The following is a 19,231-nucleotide window of genomic DNA, read 5'->3' on the forward strand; positions in this document are numbered from 1 at the left end:
ATGGAAACTGAAGTTATGCAAATGGCGATCCAAGCTCATTCATAATTATGGTCATCAGTTAAGAAGGTGAATCAAAATGCCATGGCTGCAACTTGAAACTAGAAACACAACAGAGGAAAGAATGGAGTGGCAGCAACAGAACCATCAGTTTGTTAAGGTGAACACTGATGCGACTTGGCAATAGAAAACAAAGATGGGGGGGGGGGGGGGGTTAAGGGGATTATCATAAGAGACTGAGAGGAAAAATCCCTAGTGGCAGCATCTTTTCCCAAATCATTCTCATATGTGATTGAAGGGTGCCATGCTAGCAAGGATGTTAGAAGCTATGGTTAATGGTTTCAATTATGTGGAGATAGAGACCGATTTTCAGCTGCTTGTGAGTTACTTATCAAATATATCCTTATCCCCTATTTTTATACTACTTGTAATTGAAGATATTAAATTTATAGGTAATAGATTTCTAGGGTTTAGACCCATTTATGTTTATAGAAGATCCAATTGTGCTGCGGATCATCTAGTAGGGAAGGTCTACTAGGTTGAGGGCGTGAGTTATTGGCTATATTCCTTTGAGTGGTTACTGAGGTTATGTTCAGTAGTTTCCGTCTTAACTCTATCTCTTAATGAAAGATTGATTACCCAAAGAAAAAGAAAAAAAAATAGAAATCATTAATTATTTTTATAAATGAATTATTTCCTAAAAAGATTGGATTGATATCAAGACCAATCTTGAAGGATACTTTGACACTCCAATAGAAATCAATCAATCCAACCTTTCGCAGGATGTAGGGCCGTTCGCACTTTGCACGAGCATTTATTTTATTCTTATAATATACTTAACCTGTCATATCACGGCCCTGACCTACGCTTAGTTGGTAGAGAAGACTGTAGTGGTTAAACAACCAATCCATAGGTCGCTGGCTTGAATCCGTTAGGTCAGATTTTCCACTCTTCTGATTTTTTTTTTACATTATAATGACAATTCTAATTTGGGAAAGTTTCTGTCTCCCCTAAACTTTTTTTTTAGTGTAATATCTCCCCTGAACATGCTCTCCATTTATTCACACTCATTTTTCAAAAGTTTTATCTATGATTTCCCCCAAAAAAACAAACTTTTACCTCCCCATCTCCCTTATTCTTTATTTTTTCTCTTTTATGGATTTTATTGATTTTTAATTTGTTTTTGTTATTTTTCCTTTTTCATTATCTTCCAATTTGTAGGAATTCATATTTAGATTTTTTTTTAATTTTTTCTTTCTTTCACTTTTATGGATTTTTTTAAGTTTTGCTTTTTTTTTTTTTTTTTCTCCCTCTCTTTTATAAGCATCATCAAAGGAAAATAAAATGTAAATAAAAATTTTAGATAAAATATTTCTATAAAAGGGGAGGAAAGAAAGAAAAACTAAAATAAATGATAATTTGGTCATTTTAAAGTATTAAGGGAGAAGAATCAATAAAAGTCCTTTTTATTAGAGACAAACTTTTGAAGAGGGAGTAAGAATAATAAATAGAGAGTATTTACGAGGGAGAGAGAGAGAAAAATATTCCCTTGTAATTTCATTGAATGCTTTCCCCCAAATTGCCAAAACAAAAATTGCCTCATAAATCTTATCTAACTTGCTGAAAATTTCTCTTATTTTTCTTTTGAATTTTTGGGAGTTGATAGCTTTATATCAGGGGTTTGTTACAAATATCATAGGGAGCATTGAACAGTAATGAGGTGCCAGTCATTACTGATTCTGATATTTAATTATACTTTTCCAACATTATTGCATATCCGACCTTAGCTCAGTTGGTAGAGCGGAGGACTGTAGTTTGTTAAACAGTAAATCCTTAGGTCACTGGTTCGAATCCGGTAGGTCGGATTTTTTTCCTTTACGTTTTTTTATTTCTTATATTTGTTTTCGCTTTTCTAACCCTAGGGCAAATTTAGATTTTTATTTTTTCTCTCTTCATAATTCTAATAATTTAAGATATACAACATCATACACATGAGATTTCATCACATACCAAAGCTATGGAAAGTTCTGCTTTTAAATCCCAGTAAATCAAACATTAGTTCTTGAAACTAGAGTCACAGATGACACAAATATTAGGACATTGTTTATTTTAAGCTTAGTACTGTATTTTACTTGAAAATGCTGAAGAAATAAATCTAGATATGATTCTACAGACTTTTGGTTCAATTTGTAATAAAAGGGGGATAAATTTTTGTTGGGTGGGATCCACTGTAACACCTGCACCTCAAGATTCCAGTCTAACTAGAGTTCTGCTTTTAAATCCCAGTAAATCAAACATTAGTTCTTGAAACTAGAGTCACAGATGACACAAATATTAGGACACTGTTTATTTTAAGCTTAGTACTGTATTTTACTTGAAAATGCTGAAGAAATAAATCTAGATATGATTCTACAGACTTTTGGTTCAATTTGTAATAAAAGGGGGATAAATTTTTGTTGGGTGGGATCCACTGAACACCCGCACCTCAAGATTCCAGTCTAACTAGAGTTCTCGCTTTAAATCCCGAAATCAAACATTAGTTCTTGAAACTAGAGTCACGATGACACAAATATTAGGACACCGTTTATTTTAAGCTTAGTCCGTATTTTACTTGAAAATGCTGAAGAAATAAATCTAGATATGATTCTACAGACTTTTGGTTCAATTTGTAATAAAAGGGGGATAAATTTTTGTTGGGTGGGATCCACTGTAACACTTGCACCTCAAGATTCCAGTCTAACTTGAACTAACTCGAACCATGAACCATGGGTCAGCCCCACCGAATTGTAGCAAAGACATTCCGAAAGAATGACTATGCCAAAGACTGATGGTCGAGATGTCAGAAGGTAAGCTCAAAATGTTACTGTGGTAAAAAACCTAATTCAAAAACCAAGCTCCAAGAAGTGGAGTGGTCACTAAGTGATTGACTTCAGACAACATATTCCGAGGAGTATTAAGGTGCTTGGAACGACTAAGCTGAACTCAGAGGTACTGATAATTGAGTTTAAGGTGGGCCGACGCGATAATTAAGTGGGACCATATATTTGTGAGACCAAGGATCAATGAATACTAAATGATATGTATAGAAGCTACGTGTCATAGGAAGCAACTTACAAGTGGGTTGCAATAATATGTAAGCTTGAGGTGGCACGAAGAAAAGATATCTCGCCTCCCTTCTCACCCTTTCGCTCCATGTGGAAAGCTAGGTGTAAGGCAAAGAGATTGGACAATGGCTGGTGATGAGGTTATACCTAACAGGGGTGATAATCATTCCATGTCATATAATATTAGTGAGAAATTAATAAGCCAAGGCTTAAGGCTGCAACTATAAATATGAGTAATAGGAAAGAAGATGCATTGGTTAGAAGAGAAAAAGGAGAGTGTTGTGTAAATGTGATCTCTAACCTTGGGTACTGGATTGATCGGGAATAACTCTAAGGAAGGCTCACATTGAAATCAAGAAGTAATAGATGAGTGGGAATGTAGGAATCTCATGTATCGTGGATCTTATGCATTATTTCATTTGGTCATATGTACATTCATACACTGTGTGTAGAATTGGTACAACTAGGGCATGCATTGCATGGCATGACATTTCACATCATTGCCTTTATATGAATGAAAGAACAATATGAACATATTGCGGACTTATAAGCACACGTACATACCTAGTGGTGATGGTGTGAGGGAAGTCGTGGATGTGTGATAGCTCACTCTGGTGGGAATGTGAGATGGATATTAATGACTCACTCTTGTAGGAGTGCATGATGGATGCTCATAGAACATGCTCAGCATTCATACACTCATTACTATTCGGATAATGATGGTTTTGAAATTAATGGATTATGATTAAATGGATAATATCGTTGCTCTGATTCTAAATTGCATACAAGGTCACCTATATGACTGTAGTATGTGACATAGAACATACTTCAAACCCCGCATAATCATCATTATAGTTTGCATGACTAAGTGCATATTTCAGTGCTACGCCCCTTGCCAACAGGGGGTTAGATGTTGGCTAGCTAATGGGATGTGGGTGAAATTCGAGTAGCTCAACGTGTGTAGACCCATATGGCTGACTGGGGGTGAAATGTGAGTAGCCTCTTGTGAATATGTGATTATGATGGGTGACGAGAGACCCTTGTTAATATAGATGACATTGGGGGTATGGTGTGAATGGTATGAGGTTACCTCAAGGTGGAAGAATATTGCATTGTGATCGGAGTAACATTCAACATTCAAGGATCTAGGCATTTGTGTGCTAGAGCATACGTTTGTGCACCATGTCATCATTTCATATTGCTGTAGATACTCATTAATTAGTTGCTCCCCTCACTGGGCTCTATGAACTCACTCTTTTTTTGTCTATATGTTCTATAGATCCTACACTGTTCGGAGATGCTGATCACCCTACATCCGACCTCGCGCTTAGGGATCTATCAGCGCACACCCCAAGTAATGGGGTTTGATGGAATCTCACTCTTTTTTATCATGGAGATGACTGTGTATGCGACACTTGTGCATACTGTGGATTTACATAAGCCACGTGAGACATCTAGGGATACAATAGACCTAGGTGCAATAGACATCACCATGAAATACGAGTTGTGATTGGTCCGAGCATAGCAAGGAGTGTAGAGTAAAAGAAGTTTGTGTTATTAATTTCCTTTTTGTTGTAAGCATGTCACTTGTTCAGAGACAACGTCGGCACTATATCTTTTATGTGATGCCTTGCAGCCTTGAGGCTGTGTAAATACATGCAAGTGACTTTTAGATGAAAATGAAATAACACAAGTTTCCTTTCGGGCCCTTAGTTATTGGTTGTTATTGTTAGTATGCTGTGATCGATTCTTGTGGTTGAATGGGTGTATACAACAGCTTGATCTTGGTTTGATTTGGGAGCAAACCAGTAAGCATTCCCCATATTTCATTCCGGTTCAGCAAAATCTGGGTGTGACACCCACTATTTGAAATCCCACCCTAATATCATCGGTTCGGGTTTTACAATGAACATAGCACACAGGTCCTATTATCATCCCAAAAAAGGAGAAGAAAAATCATAAATAGTTCGATTCATATTGATTTTACATTAATTTTATATCGAATCAAATAAGTTGGTAAAATTAATTAACTTTACTCCTCTTGTAACCAAATGACATAAAAAGGAAAGAATTTCCTTCATTTTTCCATTCCCTTTGCAATCAAACATACTCTTAGTAATTAAGTGAAAATAATTATTAAAATAATTATATTTTTAAAAAAAAACTAGGGTTCTTATGGCTAATTAACTATTATAAAGTACAAAAAAGAAGCACTAAAACCTAGTTTTGTATGGTAATGATCTTTTACAACACAAAGGCCAAGATGATCTTTTTCTAATATAAAGGATCAGTGGGAGATTACCAACAAAGATCATGGATGGATACTTAACGTTAATGGAATAAAAATGGTCGGGTTAAAACAACTAAACAATAATTAAACCCATCAAACCGAAGGTGTGAAATGTTGATTTGTCGTGTCCGGCCATTAATTAAAGTTCAGAAAGATCGTTTAGTAAATTAACCATGGTATTGCTTAGTATCATTAACCTTTCTATTAGGAAATATACAGTAGCAAGATCTGAATTATCTAATCAAATCAAAGATTAATTTGCCAAGATTGATTGGCTACTAAGTATCATGCATCATTATATTAGAATAAAGGAGATTAATTAAGCAATTAATCAAAAAAAAATCCAATTAAGGACATGGGCCATTGAGAATCGTTGAACCCAACCACTCGACAAGCCAGATCAGAAAAAAAAAAAAAAAAAAATGGAAACTAATCAGTGGCAGAGATGGAGGATTGTATACTAAGCTTATGATATTTGGTGGATCATATGATTATGTCTTTTTTTAATTTTCTTTTTAAAATATGATACATTCATTGACAATAACAATAAGATCTCTTCTCATTCTCTCACGTTATCAAGTCAAAAAGAAAAGTTAGGAAGAAAAAAAAAAAAAACCATGACTGCAATCTTTAAGGACCATATCATCAAAATTCATGATTCCTTCATTTGATCTTTTGCTTAACAAGAACGAAAAAAAATTACAAGTTGTAGTCAAAAGACAAAAATGTCAAATTACAACAACTCTCATCATTATTAAAGAAGAGGGTCTAAGGTTTAATGTCTCGTAGATAAGTACTCTGCCAGTGTTTGTTGCTGGTCTTAAACCTGGATAAACGAGGAAGTCTGATGTGTTGAAGAAAACCTGGCCAAATCCCTTTTACATGAATTCGACAAGCTCTCAAACTATGATGTCAAAATAAGTCGTCATATTACCAAAAAAAAAAAAAAAAGTCGTTATTAGTTTTGTTTCTCGGAAGCTTCTTGTTCTTCTTGTCTCCCTTTCAATGAAAATCCCTGTACCCAAAAAATAAAAGATAACATTTTATAAGCAAAATTACTAGACTTCATTGGAGTTAGAAAGATCAAAACAAGCAAGTATCTTTTTTCTTGCTTATGAAATACCATCCAATAAGGCTTTTTATGTTACACCTTCGATTAGTAGTTCGTGGGTCATTCCATTTTACTCGACATGCTATCAGAGTTCATGATTTCTTAGTTTTTTTTTTCATATTATTATAGTTGAAATAAAATATAAGATACGATCGTACATTATCGATGTCATCTTCCCACATCAGAGTTTTAAATTAGATTACCCAAGAATATTTTTTATGATAGATTCATGGGATTTGGGCATGGAAGCACATATGTAGTTGAACAGATAGACATTCATATATACTATATTTTTGAAATATAGATAGGTGAGCTCAAAAGGGAATATACATAGAGTGGGCTCTAATAATAAGATAAGGAAGGAATGTAGTAGAATAATCACACATAAAGAGATAGATTAGAAATATATAATGCTCACTAGCTACTCAAAAAGTAGTGAGTGAGAGAGAGAGAGAGAAAGAAAGAAAGAAAGAAAGAAAGAGAGGTGAGTGGAGAGGAGAAGAGCGAAAAACCCTAGAAAATGGAGATGAGCAAAGCATGGTGCTTTGTTGTGATAAAGACCACACACTGTATATTCCTTCGAGAAAGAAGAAGAGTGGTGGGTCCTGTAAATGGGTGCACGAGCAGTAGTAACATAAAGACACCCAACTTTTCTTTTTAAAAGAATTTCAGCTTTCCTTTCTTTTTAAGTTGTTTTCTTTTACTAGTTAGACTGAAGTGAACCACTCTCTCACTGCCTCTATCTTCTCATTCCTCTTTGCCTGCCTTCTTTTACTCATCATCATCTCAGACTGTGCAACTGCAACCCCAGCCAGCACAGCACAGCACAGCATAGCATAGCAGAGCAGAGAGACCTTAAAGACAAAAAAAAATTCTAAATTCATAAATAAAGTGTCCAAACACTATTAATTTCTCTTCTTTACAATATTAATTGCATTGGATTAGGTTTTCCTCTTTTACCCAAAAAAAGGAAAACAGAGAGAATGGGTTTTCCACCTCACTTTGTCACCAAATACCATTTACATAATTCGTGCCTAGGACTAGGTTTATAGGCCTTTATAGGCCTGGGCTTAGGGGGGAAGGTGTAGAGGGACGAAAGCGCTAAAAGTCACTTTGGCCACAAAATCTTTTTTGTAAATTTTCAACGTCCTCTTCCTGAGTTATCCTCTAATATTAATGCCATCCCTTGAGCTAACCATTTTATCATTTAGGTTCTCTTATAGAATAATTTTATATGAAAGACACCACTTGTCATTAGGAAATCACAGCTAAGTGCTGATCTAAGCAAGTTAAATGCTTGAAAAGACAAGAAAAACCTTACACTCGATTTGTTTCTTCTCCTTCTACCATCTACGATTTCTTCATCTTCCAATCATAAATAGTCACAAAGTCTAGGACATTGATTCAGGAGTGTTGTTTTTAAATTTAGGATGTGAAGGTAACATTAAAAATAAACAAATAATAACTAAATGAAACTAACGGTACGGGTGTGGAGGAATCTTAATAATAAAAATCTAAAAACTCAATGAAACTGAACGGACTGCAGGAATGTCTCCTCCTTGATACGGCTACAAATTTATTTCCCCCATTTTTTTTTTTTTAATTTTAGATTTTTTTAATTTTGTCTGTGCACATTTAAGTTGGGCCTAAACTCTAATTTGTTCAATTATGTGGCCAATATTAAATGCTTCCCACACTAATAGAATTTGAGAACTTACATGTTACTACAATTTATTTTACAAAAACCTCATTTGATTCTCATGGGGTGAAGGAAAATATAATTTTATTTTACAAAAAACTCATTTGATTTTCTAATTAAAAAAAAAAACTCCTTGGTTCATCGATTCTCTCAATAAGATAGCCAATGAACTCCTCCTTCCCATTAAGGATAGCGTTGTCGATCAAAAGGTTGTCCATCACCGTTGCACTGGGTCATTGTCATACCCACCAACTTAGTCGTTCTAGTTGTGTACCTCACATTCAAGCCTTGAAAGCCTTGGTTTCAAAATCCCAAGTGTTACCCTAAATACAACTTTTTATAGATACATGATCTTTGCTCAATGCCGATCTCGACTATCCTCATCAATTTCACAAATCCAAACAAGAAGGTTATAATGGGGAATTGAGGGTGCATGTATCCCATTTTATACTCTTTACAAATCCATCTTTTGAAATTCGAAAAGTCTTTTTATCTAGAGGAATTTGGTTGAACAAAAGAGATGAATTAAACCTATCTCCTATGGATAATTGACCTTGTTTTGACATACCGAGAGTTAAGCAATCTAGGTTTTGACTAAAATGAAGATGACAATAATGACATCTTGTTGGGATTCCAGGTTTACACATTGTAGAGTTTTTTTTTTTAATGTTGCCCACTTAAATTAGGCCTAAAAAGAAATTTTCTAACTATAAACAACTTATAATTTCTCAAATTCACTAGTGTGAACAGCATGTAATGTAAGCCTTTAACCCAACCCAAAGGTCGGCGTGAAAGGTTTTTTTTTCTTCTTTCTTTTCCCTTGGAAGAATTTTAAAAAGAAAGAGCAAAATTTTTATTTATTTATTTTTAAAAGTTGTATAGGTACAGTGACAGCTTTCAAAGGTTTTCAACGGTTACAGGAAAAGAAATATTTCCCTCAGTTATCGACAGTCAAAGATGAAATTGTAAGAACCCGACAAAATCACAGAGCTTTTCTGCAACATCTGTACTGTTCCTTCTCGTGTTCAAACTCTTTAACGGAAGTCAAGGGTCAATACAGTAAATTCCTTCAACCCTGGGGTCGCTTCTCAACTTTTTACTCTTCATCTATTTAAACAACCCTTCCTTCTATTCCTCTCCCCTAACCTTGGCCAGCGCTGCTCTCTCTGGTGGTCACTCTTTTTCATTTCTGTTTTTCTCTCTCAACTTCAAGCTTCTTAATTCTCTGTATATTTCTTTCTTTTAGCAGCAGAAATGAAGCGATTAAGGTAACCTAATCGAATGTTTCTCCTACCTAACTTCAATCTGTTTTGGAAATTAATTAGTCTTTCAACTGCTAGCTAGCTATTACAATTTAATTTCTACTACAGATTTGATTTGATGTTCTTTTGGAGTGTTCGATCTCTTCTCCTGATGACAATTTCAGTGTATCAGGGAAGATAATCAAGGATGATACCGTGGTGGCCTGAAGTACTTTTGATCACAAAATCACGAAGTAATACTTAAATGAACTCTCAATTTCTTCTTACGTGCAGTAGAGATGGCGTTTTTCTTTCTTTTTGATCTTCTTTTCCTTCTTTAATTATCAGGATTCTCGTTTGGAGTTAAAACTTACTTGGATGATATAGTGTAGAACTCAAAAGTTTGGTTCATCTTCGTGCGAGCTTAGCTTTTGGTAGTCAGAGTGAGAGATGAACAGACGAGGAGGCCACGTTTGCGTTCTACTTCTTGTGTTACTACTTTTCAGCTCCAGCGTAGTACTCAACGGAAAGGAACTCGAGCTTCTTTTGTCATTCAAAGCTTATTTGAGCGATCCAATTCAGTTCCTAGCTGACTGGAATTCAAATTCCAGTTCCGCTTTCTGCAACTGGCATGGTATCACATGCGTCAATTCTTCACATGTTGTTTCAATTGAACTCTCCGGAAAGAACATCTCCGGCAAACTTTCTCCGTCTCTTTTCCTCTTACCGTCCGTTGAAAGCATCAATCTCTCAGACAATGAACTCTACGGAGAAATTCCGTCAGAAGTCTTCCTTGCTTCTTCGCTTCTACACCTCAATCTCAGCAACAACAACTTCACTTCACTGATTCCTCAAGGCTCTATCTCAGGCCTTGAAACTTTAGATCTATCGAACAACATGCTCTCCGGTAAAATTCCTGCGCAAATCAGACTATTTAAGAGTCTAAAAGTTCTTGATCTCGGTGGAAATGTCTTGCAAGGCAGCATTCCTAAATCCATAGCGAACCTCAAAGTGTTGCAGTATTTTACTTTGGCTTCGAACCAGTTAGTTGGTGATATTCCGCGGGAGTTGGGCCAAATGAAGAGTTTGAAGTGGATTTACTTGGGTTACAACAACCTGTCAGGTGAAATACCAAAAGAAATCGGTGAACTGACCTCTTTGAACCATCTTGATCTTGTCAATAACAATCTCACAGGGGGAATACCGGCGTCACTCGGAAACCTTACTGATCTTCAGTATCTCTTCCTCTACAAGAACCAACTCACTGGCACGATTCCTCGATCGATCTTTCAGCTGAAGAAGCTTATTTCGCTTGACCTAAGCGACAATTATCTTTCTGGACAGATCCCCGAGCTAATAGGTCAGCTGCAAAACTTGGAGATTCTGCATCTTTTCTCCAACAATTTCACAGGAAGGATCCCAGAAACCGTGGCGTCGTTACCTCGACTCCAAGTTCTTCAACTCTGGTCGAACGGATTGTCTGGCCAGATTCCAAAGAACCTGGGAAAATGGAACAATCTCACTTTACTGGATCTTTCGACGAATAAACTCAGCGGAAGTATTCCGGAGAGTCTGTGCTATTCTGGTAGTCTCTTCAAGCTTATCCTCTTCTCCAACTCCCTTCAAGGCAAAATTCCCGAGAGCTTATGCCGATGCCGAAGCCTACGGAGAATCCGGATACAGAATAATGTCTTATCTGGCGAATTATCCTCAGAGTTCACCAGACTGCCACTTGTCTACTTTCTTGACATATCTGGTAACAACTTCTCCGGCAGGATCGATCAGAGAAAGTGGGATATGCCCTCTCTTCAGATGCTGAGCTTGTCAAGGAACAAATTCTTCGGGAATTTGCCAGAGTCCTTTGGCAGCGAGAAGCTCGAGAACTTGGACTTATCGGAAAACAGCTTTTCAGGAAGAATTCCCCAGTCTTTTGGCCAGCTGTCGGAGCTTGTGCAGTTGAAGCTCAGCAAGAACCAACTTACGGGTTCCATCCCCGACGAGTTAGCTTCATGCAAGATGCTGGTGAGTTTGGACCTCAGTGGAAATCAGCTCAGCGGCCCAATCCCAGTTTCTGTCTCCGAAATGCCAGTTCTGGGTGAGCTTGACTTGTCGCAAAACGAGTTATTCGGTGAAATTCCACCGACTTTAGGAAAGGTGGACTCGCTTCTTCAAGTGAACATCTCTTATAATCATCTACAAGGGAGGCTGCCATCTACCGGAGCATTTTTTGGTATCAACCTAAGTGCCGTCGTCGGCAATGACCTCTGCGGAGGTGAAGCTATAAGTGGTTTGCCGCCATGCAGAACAAGAAGAAGGCCTGTATGGTGGCTTCTCACCACTTTGTTTCTGGTTGTTTTGGTTGTGCTTACTCTTTCGCTTTCTGTCGTGGCGTTCATCAGACGTAAGAGTGACTTGCCGCTCAAAAAGGTCGACCACGAAGATGGGACTTGGGAGTTACAGTTCTTCGATTCAACCGTCTCACATGCCATCACGATCGATGATATCCTATTGACTATGAAGGAAGAGAATGTAATCTCCAGAAGAAGTGAAGGAACTTTTTTCAGAGGGAAATCTGCTGCTCATGACTTACAGTTTATTGTCATGGAGATGAATGAGAAATCTGTGCCGTCAACTTTCTGGAATCAGTTGACGGAGCTGGGAAAGGTTCGACATCCGAATATTGTTAAATTAACAGGGATCTGCATGTCGGAGAAGGGTGGGTTTCTCATTTACGAGTTAGTGGAAGGCAAGACATTGAGAAGTGTTCTTGGTGGTCTAAACTGGGAACGTCGACAGAAAATGGCAATTGGGATCGCCAAAACTATTCAGTTTCTACACCACCGTCTGCCAAGATTTCTGATCGGGGAACTCTCGCCAGAGAAAGTGATCGTTGACGGAAGAGACCAGCCTCGCCTACAACCCTGCCTTCCTGGTTTCGTCCACAGCGACTGCAAGAGTTTTCTATCGTCAGGCTACACCGCACCAGGTACGTGCCTGAACTGGAACTGTGCACTCGACCCAATGACCAATCCCAAGGGGTAAAAACAGTTATGGTCTATTCCAAGGGTACTTTAGTCTTTTAAAAAGCTCCTTTTGTACCCAAAACCTAATTTTTTTTTTTTTTGGTAGAACCCAAAACCTAATTCGTTGTGTTTAAAACAAGACCAATGACCCCACGAGTGCTCATTGATATCTCGGATCCCGAGTCGTGGATCTCTTCGGGATCCGATACGTGTGTGGGATCAGGTGTGCCTACAAACTTTTCATTGATTTGACTGAAATGCCCTTATGCGCAACAAAAGGTGCATTGGCGGGACCCAACCGAGAATTTAAATCACCCTTTTAAGGGTTTCTCATCAAACTTGAAAAGCCCATTAGCCGTGCGTGGATTGGCATGGAGAGGTCACGCTTATTTCTTTTTATTTTTTTATTTTTTTATTTTTTATTGGTATAAGATAAGACAGGCCACGCTTCAGTGACTGTAAGTCTGAAGTTGCAGAGGCATTTCTTGTTTGCAGAGACAAGAGGTAAAGAGCATATCAACGAGAAGAGTGACATCTACAGTTTCGGCGTGCTTCTAATCGAAATCCTAACCGGAAAAGGTCCAGCGGACACGGAGCTCGGCGTACACAATGGAATCGTTGAGTGGGCCCGTTACTGCTACTCGGATTGTCACCTGGACAGTTGGATTGATCCTGCGATCAAGGGATTGGAGCCCAAGCTTCAGAACGAAGTTGTTGAGATGATGAATCTAGCATTGCAGTGCACCGCCATAGACCCAACAGCCAGACCCTGCGCAGCCGATGCATTGAAGATCTTAGAATGCGCCATCAGGTCAAGTTCTTGCATATCAGGGCTAAAATTATCAGCTATTATATAGTTTTTCATGTTTCTGTTTTCTTAAATTCTTTTTTTTTCACCTTCTTTCCTGTCTTTCATATTATCTTCGTTTTTTAACCTCATAAACTATAAGGTCTTACATGAGTGTTACTGATGTTTTGTTTGTTAATTATGTCAACATACTAAAGAGTGTAAAAATGTAAGCAATAACCCAATGCCATCATATGAATTATAGTTTTTCTCTATAACATTTTTCTTTCCTATCTTTCTGCATATCTGATTGTAGAATATATTTGAGAACACCTTCAATAGATCTAACACTAAGAATTTAATTGAAATCTCACACCCCCCCCCCCCCACCCCCAAAAAAAAGAGATTTTTTTTCTTTAGTATTATACTTGTTAAAACCCTAAGTCACCTGATTTAGTCAAAACTTTTAAGTGATATCTAATTTTGAATGATTTTAATGGATAATTTAGTCATTTGATTTGTCTCAAAAGATATTGGGATGGATGAATGGGGTTCTCCTAACCAATATGTTTTCGTCACCTAGGGGTGAATGATAAACTCTCCTGATCATCTATAAAGTCACTTGATATTATGATTGGATTCTTAAAACATTACAATTTTCTCTTTCTTCACTTGGATTAGATGATCAAATCATGTTAGTGAATAGAGCTAAGGGCAATAGAAAATTCGAGTTTTGAGAAATTATAATGCAACTAAATTCACAATTTATGTTTGGAGTACCTGAAGCAAAATACTATAAACAAGCCTTAGGTGTAACATTAATTTGGTTCAAATACCTCTATACACTATGCATGAAATGTCGAATACCTAAATTATAACTCAGTCAAATAGTAGTTACATATCCTACGTGTTATTTGCACATATTTAAAAGAATGAGTCAAACAAATAGTTAGAATTCAATGGAGCATTTAACTCATCGACCATTACCCATTTGGCGATGATTTGGTCCTTCAAATGGGTCGAATGTGCAGAGATCTCCGAAACCCTCCTTGTAAAGGCAAGAATGATGAAATGTTTTCTATGGATGTGGGGAAAAAGAAAGAAAAAAAAAAAAAAAGAACAATGCGAAGAGGAAAGACAATGGGGTTTCATTATTGCACCTATTATTGTCATTCTAATCACTTTTTGCCAATATTAGGTGATAGATGAGGTTTTTGGATAGGCCATATGTTAAATTTGATGATACATTTAAACCATGTGTGTTAAGGGTTAGCCTTTTCTTCTCTTTATTATTTCATCTTGAAAGTTCAAACAAAGTTGACATAAAAACAAATTCAAACATTATATTAGCTAGTGACAAAAAAAAGTAACATATCTATCTCAAGCAACACTTATGGAGAATGAAGGACATTAAACAGGATTATTCCTGCCCTTGCACCTCTTTTGTAGACATTCACTTCATTAACTTTCTAAGAGAAGCTAATTCAATGACAGACACATTAGCCTCTCGAGGAGCCACTCTTCAACCCAATTATAGCTGTACTTTTTCCCCTTCCCAGAGATCTCCACTCACCAGCTTGGAGATTAGGCCCGGAAACGGACCGGATTCGGCTCGGATACACTAGTATCCGAATCCGAATCCGATTAGCAAATCCGCTATCCGAATCCGAATCCGGCAAAAATTTAGAGAAGGCATCCGAATCCGAATCCGAACTTTATCGGATATCCGATAATAATCCGATCCGATAAAATATCCGATTATTGATTGATAATTGTCCCTTTTTTACATTTTTTATTATAAATTTCTAATTTCCGATTCCCGAATACCGGTATCCAAATCCGATTATCATATATTTTTAAAGAAAAAATGTTAAATACTTTACTCTATCCGGATAAAAATTTATCCGGATATTATCCGATCCGATAAGCAAATATCCGAATCCGAATCCGGTTGCTTAGCGGATGGATACGGATATTTTCCGGTAAGCAAATTTTCGGATACGGATACCCTTAAACGAATGCGAATTCGGAGGCGGATTTCGGTTATCCATTTACAGGTCTATTGGAGATTGTACTGTTATCCTTTTTCCTTGTTGATAAATTAACTTTATAGCATGGTTACTGAAAGGGGGTAAAAAAAAAAAAAACTCTATAATATTTTGATGTATTATTAAAAATAGAAACCCTAATCTCTGAAAATATAAAGATTCCCAAAACCTCAGAGATTATAAATAGTTGGGAAAGGTAAACAATACTTCCTAAATTGGACTGAGATCAAGCTTCATCAATATACTCCCTATCCTCTTAAAAAAACGAATTAGTTTTGATCTCATTTAGTAAATTATTTGTCCCCATTAGTCAATTAGCTTTGGATTTGATTGGGTGAAGTATTTGAGTACATTCTATGAACCTACATGAAAGAAATGTTTAGTGCACACCTTTGACTCTACTCTATGAACTCACAGGAAAGAAATACTCAGGGCACCCCAGCTATCAAATTAAAGGGGAGGGGGAACCTACCAATGAAATGGATGTAGGGATCCCCAGATTGAGCAGGAGGGAAGCCTGTGTGTCAGGGTAGCATGCACTCACCTAACCATGGAATGCGCATCCCATGGGGTCCAGCTGTGAGCTGACTCCTGGAAGGCACATTCAAATGGGATCCACTAACTTGTGCCTTCGTGGCTTGCAAGTGATAAGTCTTCTCTAGTTTGCAATTGCTAAATCGCTAAAGCAAACTCTATGATAAGAGTCAAGGGGTTCAAAAGAGGAGACCTCGATGCAGGAAATGAGGGAAAGCAAAGCTTCTTCCCCACCTTGGTCTGAGAGATGGAGATATATATACATATATACCTAAAGCTGAAACCCACTGTCTTAACTTTATTGATCGCTGGTAGGACATGAAGGCAGGAACTTATTTCATCACCTTTTAAACTGAAAGAGAGAAGTTTTATATTAGTGGAGATCCCACTGGGAAGTGTCCTATTCAGAGCTCCCCCAATCTTTGCCTTGATCTTGGAAAGTGGTCCACCGAGGACTAGAAAGAGGGGAAAGAGAAAAAATAGTTCTATAAAAGTTAACTAGATCTCGTTAAACTAGCATAATTCATTCATTAGAGTGAGAAAAGGAGGCATAGACCCACAACAGAGAAAAACCTTCATTCTTACTTCCTCTATAGAATATCAATGTCTCTCTCTCTCTCTCTCTCTCTCTCTCTCTCTCTCTCTCTCTCTCTCTCTCTCTCTCTCTCTCTGTATGTGAGGATTGGAAGTTGATGTAATGACCTGAAATGGGTTAAGGGGTGTAGTGACTTCAACTGAACCAGTTGCTGGCTCTTCAGTCCACGGAGGGAACTAGTCAGTTTAGTATGTCTAGGGAGGAATTGAAGTCCTTGCAAGGGAAGAGAGAGAGAGAGAGAGAGAGAGAGAGAGAGAGGAAGGGGACCATCAATACTTATCATTTCAGTTGACACTACTGTTTGTCTCATTGTCGGAGCTCTCTTTTTGATTGAGGGAATCTACAAACACTAACAGTATTGAACATGGAATGTTGGTATGTAAAAGCTATGAAAGTAACAAATACACAGAAGCAGCTTTGGGTGATGAAGATCAGAGACGTTGGGTAATGGGATTGCAGTGAGGACTGAGGAAGTTATGAATCACAACGACCTGAAGGTTCGTTTTCTTTAATTTTTGTCCAGATGGCCAAGTAACTTTCAGTTCTAGTCGCGACTCATCTGCAACACTGGGGAAAACAGTATGGTTCTGGTTGTACACATTGATCTTGTCCAAGTCTTGGAACTTTAGGTATTCATAGTCCTCCTGATATGATACTCATATGAGAGTATCAGGGAGACAACCTAGCACTGTTTTGTTGGAAATTCTAGAAACTCCCTTGTTCAAAAATAGTCATTATGGGGGGAAATTCTAGAAACTCCCTTCAAATCATGCTACTCACATTACAGGTGAGATCATTATTTTCAACTGAAACCCAACAATTTCCCTTTCCATGCCAGAACATAGGAGCTAAAATCTTCTCTGGTGGAATTTTTCTCAAACACAAACGTCTGATAGGAATATTTGGCATAACTCTCTGCAAAACTAGCCATACAAATCCTTGACATCGTATTCTATATACTTCTCAAAGTCCAACACGGTTTTCACCTAGCTTAATGGAAGTCTTATCTTATTCAGAATGCATGCTTAAGCACTTAATGTGCGGTAAAGTCAAAAAGGAGGAAAGTTGTGAGATGGGGACACTTTCCAACCAGATCAGGCCAAGCAACAAAACTATAGAATCCCGTGACCCACCACTCCTTGTGTGCTCATCGTGAAGTGCCTTTTTGATTTAAATGAGTAACAGAATGAATCTCGGTTGGTGGGAGTGGAAATATGTGGAAAAGAATGACTCTTTTCTTCTTTGTCATATTATGCAGTGGAGTTATTATCCATATCAAATTGGGATGATAAACTATGGTAATAAGCCCTTTAGAGAATTAATCCAAATCGTCCAAAGAATGTGGGGCTTGGGAAGAATGTGACAGAAGGCTTATACAGTTAGATCCAGAATCATTTCTTTGATGTCATCTATCATACAGAATAAAGCTTAGATAAAAAGCTTACCCAGAAAGAGACTTGTGCCCATGGCTGGCATGGGTCCAGGATTCTTTAATTGGGCAGGGAATCCCAAAATGTTAGTCTTTACCCCCTATAGATTTACAGAAATAGAATTGACTCTAAGGTTCCTTAATTTTCAAGTGAGTTCAAAATCATCTAGTGCTGCTACTGCTCATTTGCAAATTAGAACCTAAACCAGAAACACAGATGGGAAATTACAGACTTTCATGACAGGTCATATTTGGAAATTTCATTCACATGAGGAATGACTTAAACCTCCATTAATTCTGTCTGACAATGTCCCTGCTTTTCTTCAATCTTCGGATTAAAGCAAAAGCATCTTCGTCTCATTGGGTTGATTTCCATTTGGATTATAGAATCAGGGATCGTTGTCGTTGAATACTTTCAACTAACTGTATTTCTGGGTTTTGATGACAAGACTCTCAAGACAATTATTGCTACTGTCATTATTCCTAAAATTGAGAAAGGTTGAGTCCACTGATTTGATTGAATTATTTTTATTGGAAGGGATTGTTGGGTTTTTAGAATTTGAGGGACCAATCCTAGGGATCCCAAAGTTGAAGCCCTAGCTAGAATGCCCTAACACTAGATTTTAGAAAAATAATTGAACAAATGAGATCAGCCAAATCCAATTCTTGAATCCATTCTCTGCACAGATAACCTCTTTGGTCCTAACTCTTAACCCACCTACGATTAATCCAAAATCTAGCCAACAGAAGCAGAGACAACTGATGGGTTTTTGAGTTCTTTTACTTTTTTCCTCTTTGGTTTTTTGTGCGTAGGCAATATAAAGGTAAATCCGATAGGACAAAGCACGTTCTAGATAACCAATAGAAATGTCTGAGTAATTTCTTTCTGTCATTTTGATGGCAAAAGAATAGCTCAGTTCTTCACTAGAAGATAAATAAACTGAATGACATGGGGAGCTCAAACATTAGTCAAAATATTGAATTGCTTAGTTGAATCACCTTTCTACCTTGTGGAGTATTACTGAATCATATCTTAGTCTTGATTATCTCTTAAATGAAGACCAAATTTGTAAATATCACTCTAAGCTATATGATAAAGCTCATCTGTAGATAAGCCTCGAAAGCCAGACCAAAGAGCTCAATGATTGTTGAACTAATATGGCTGAATGAGACCCTAATTCCATGATCTAGTTGTTGGTAATACTCTATTATATTTCCAATTCCATAATTGATAGGGAAAAGATCCTTATTTGGATTCATTTTCCCAAATATGAAGTATATATAGCGGAAATAAATCTGAATCCACGTTCTCGTTCCACCACCAAAGTTCTACCGGGGTGATTCCACAATCATTAGAAAAATGAATAATTTTC

At 37.3% G+C, this 19,231-nt stretch overlaps 1 protein-coding gene and 1 non-coding gene across 4 annotated transcripts; both read left to right on the forward strand.

Annotated features, from left to right (window-relative positions):
- Nucleotides 1-1,774: 1,774 nt before the first annotated feature.
- On the forward strand, nucleotides 1,775-1,862 carry TRNAY-GUA (transfer RNA tyrosine (anticodon GUA)). The gene is given in 2 exon segments: nucleotides 1,775-1,811; nucleotides 1,827-1,862. It is a non-coding gene; the product is annotated as a tRNA-Tyr (tRNA).
- Nucleotides 1,863-9,357: 7,495 nt separating this feature from the next.
- On the forward strand, nucleotides 9,358-13,530 carry LOC149020974 (Leucine-rich receptor-like protein kinase family protein). Of its 3 annotated transcripts, none has more exons than XM_089149226.1 (4): nucleotides 9,358-9,469; nucleotides 9,572-9,696; nucleotides 9,791-12,428; nucleotides 12,961-13,530. In XM_089149226.1, the coding sequence occupies exons 3-4, from the start codon at nucleotides 9,893-9,895 to the stop codon at nucleotides 13,320-13,322; spliced, it is 2,898 nt and encodes a 965-aa protein (XP_089005352.1). In that variant the 5' UTR covers nucleotides 9,358-9,469; nucleotides 9,572-9,696; nucleotides 9,791-9,892; the 3' UTR covers nucleotides 13,323-13,530. The 3 variants fall into 3 exon arrangements, with proteins under 3 accessions (XP_089005352.1, XP_089005350.1, XP_089005351.1); XM_089149224.1 differs by having other exon boundaries at nucleotides 9,628-9,696; XM_089149225.1 differs by having other exon boundaries at nucleotides 9,636-9,696.
- Nucleotides 13,531-19,231: the final 5,701 nt, after the last annotated feature.

The sequence above is a fragment of the Hakea prostrata genome, chromosome 3 (assembly GCF_041222555.1).
Source record: "Hakea prostrata isolate BN-2017 chromosome 3, UWA_Hpros_2, whole genome shotgun sequence".
Lineage (NCBI taxonomy): Eukaryota > Viridiplantae > Streptophyta > Magnoliopsida > Proteales > Proteaceae > Hakea > Hakea prostrata.

Excerpts from the sequence above, each read along its gene's own strand:
- LOC149020974 (XM_089149226.1), top strand. The coding sequence starts at position 9,893 with ATGAACAGACGAGGAGGCCACGTTTGCGTTCTACTTCTTGTGTTACTA. Across the intron at positions 12,429-12,960 it reads GTCAGGCTACACCGCACCAG|AGACAAGAGGTAAAGAGCAT; the intron begins GTACGTGCCTGA and ends TCTTGTTTGCAG.